Source organism: Lolium rigidum, chromosome 3 (assembly GCF_022539505.1).
Source record: "Lolium rigidum isolate FL_2022 chromosome 3, APGP_CSIRO_Lrig_0.1, whole genome shotgun sequence".
Lineage (NCBI taxonomy): Eukaryota > Viridiplantae > Streptophyta > Magnoliopsida > Poales > Poaceae > Lolium > Lolium rigidum.
Genome location: NC_061510.1, coordinates 129,876,933 through 129,879,186, shown reverse-complemented (window position 1 = coordinate 129,879,186; position 2,254 = coordinate 129,876,933). Strand labels below are relative to the sequence as shown.

The following is a 2,254-nucleotide window of genomic DNA, read 5'->3' as shown; positions in this document are numbered from 1 at the left end:
CATGGAACATAAGAAATTATCGATACGTTGGAGACGTATCAGACCCCCATTTAAAATCTAAGACCTCAGAAGCCGCTCGCGAGTGCCGCATCGAGCGGGAAAAGAGATGAATCAACTAGCAATACTCGTCCAATGGTGTGTAATTGATGAGGCCCCTCACCCGAAGTCATATTGGCCGTTGCATCGATAGACCTCACACTTAGCAGAGCCGTAGTGGGCACCCAGGATCATCCATGTACAGAGCTACATTCAGACGCAAGGAAGAAGAAATAAAGAAAGAGACCGCCAGCCCGGTCCCATTTATTTGCAAATAAGCCGTGTTATCTCTTCCTCTGTATCCTTTTCCCCCATGTCTCTAGTGTTCCATAGGGGAAAAAATCTCGGCAAACACAAATTTTACTACTTGACCACAACCATTCAATCAAATATGAAAAATTTGGAGCTCTGTCAATAGAAAGCATATAGACTTTGCTCCACGATCGCACCCTATCCGTGCATCTTATTCTTACATTTCTTACATTTGAACTATGTATAGAGGGTGGTGGTTGCTTTGTTATAAAGCGGGACGAAAAGCTATTTTAAGAAAGACAAAGTAAGTAAAGTATGACAACTTTTTTGAAACTAGTGTAATACACATCGAATCCTGTTTACAAACACTAGTACCAAATCGCCTTTATTTATGAATAACCAAGCTGGCAACATGTTTAACGGCTAAACAGGTCGGTAAGGCGTGCTGCAAACTTGAGCTAGTACTGGCATATACTCCATCGTAAATATTTGCCCGCTCATGACAGTGGTAATACTCAGGGCTCCATGGAAGGCTGACACGTCCTGTTTTGAATAAATCTTCAAGCCGATCCTACGGTGGAGGGTGGAAAGACACCTCTGCCCCTCTGGCGACCCTCGAGCGACCCATGCCAACTGAGCAACTGCACAGACAAAACGAATTGCAGTATCGCATCAACAGTTTTGCCTACGTTCAACGAGTATACTCTACAAAAGGAAGATCAAATTTGGGAGAAATGTTGGTACCTTGGCGTTGACACCATCGGCGACGATGCGGCCCTCGCTCCTGAGCGTGAGATACTCTTGGCGCTTAAACTTTGTGAAACCCCTGGACGCAAGAAGAGCAAGAAACGGTCAAGATCTATTCTCCAACCGGGCTTCAGAAGTAGCGACCGATCGGGCCCGTACAATTCAAATTCAAATTTAAAGTAGACCGATGGACACTGCAGGGGCCGGGCGGCATACCATTTGCCGCTGACGATGACCCTCTGTCGCCCGGGGAACTTGAACTTGGCCCGACGCAGCGCCTCCTGCGCGTGCCCCGCGTGCACGTCGCGGCAGCGCACGGAGAGCAGCACCTGTCCGATGTGCACCCTGGCGCACATCCCCGTGGGCTTGCCGAAGGCGCCGCGCATGCCCGTCTGGAGCCGGTCGGCGCCGGCGCAGGAGAGCATCTTGTTGATGCGGAGGACGTGGTAGGGGTGCGCGCGCACGCGGAGGTGGAAGGCGTCCTTGCCGGCGTGCTTGGCCATGTACTTGTTGCAGGCGATCCGGGCCGCCTCCAGCGCCTCGCTCGTCACGTTCTCCTTCTCCCAGCTCGCCAGGTGCACGCACAGCGGGAACTCGTCCACGCCCCGCTTCTTCTGCCCCACGTCGAAGATGCGGATCTTCGGGTCCGGCACGCCCCGGCAGTAGCGCGACTTGGGGTAAGGCTTGTTCTTGATCTGGCGGTAGCACCTCGCCGGCCCTGCGCACCAGTAGTGGTACAACGTTTCAATTTCGCACACACAGACACATCACATGCATGGTTGTTTCGAGCTACCTATAGCTAGCATATATCGCTCGTGCATGATCGGTCGTTCGTGTACTGAAGAACATGGAGATGATGATGGAGTTCGAGGTAGAGGAAAACAAACAAAGGTGATGGTTCCTTACTCCTCCCCATGGCGAAAAGTTCCAAGCTGCCGAGGTGACAAGTGAGGCTGTGACCTGTGAGGGGTTAAGCCTTTGGCTGGGATGTGTGATTCGAGGGAGACGGTGGAAGACAAGTGGTGGGTTTATAGACGAGGGTTGGTGCCGGAAGGTTCTGGTTTTCCGCGAATGCGTGTCGACAAGCGGACGGAAGGCCGAGGATGCGCTTGGTTGAGGTACGCCGTGACGCTTCGCATCGGCGAAGGAGTGGTCAGAATGCCGTGGGCTGCGGGAGCGATTGGAGACGGCGATGAACCACTTGCTTATTGGTCTTTGT

The 2,254-nt window shown here is 52.3% G+C and overlaps 1 protein-coding gene across 1 annotated transcript; it reads right to left on the bottom strand.

Moving 5' to 3' along the window:
- Positions 1 to 848: 848 nt before the first annotated feature.
- On the bottom strand, positions 849 to 2,005 carry LOC124698227 (60S ribosomal protein L10-like). Its single transcript, XM_047230737.1, has 4 exons — positions 1,942 to 2,005; positions 1,252 to 1,753; positions 1,033 to 1,114; positions 849 to 929 (listed from the first exon to the last, which is right to left on the bottom strand). Exons 1-4 carry the CDS (start codon positions 1,949 to 1,951, stop codon positions 849 to 851), a joined length of 675 nt encoding a protein of 224 aa, XP_047086693.1. The 5' UTR covers positions 1,952 to 2,005.
- Positions 2,006 to 2,254: the final 249 nt, after the last annotated feature.

Coding starts and splice junctions, on each gene's coding strand:
- LOC124698227 (XM_047230737.1), bottom strand. Junction 1,115..1,251: donor GTCATCGTCAGCGGCAAATG/GTATGCCGCCCG, acceptor TCTTGCGTCCAG/GGGTTTCACAAAGTTTAAGC. Junction 930..1,032: donor CCGATGGTGTCAACGCCAAG/GTACCAACATTT, acceptor TTGTCTGTGCAG/TTGCTCAGTTGGCATGGGTC.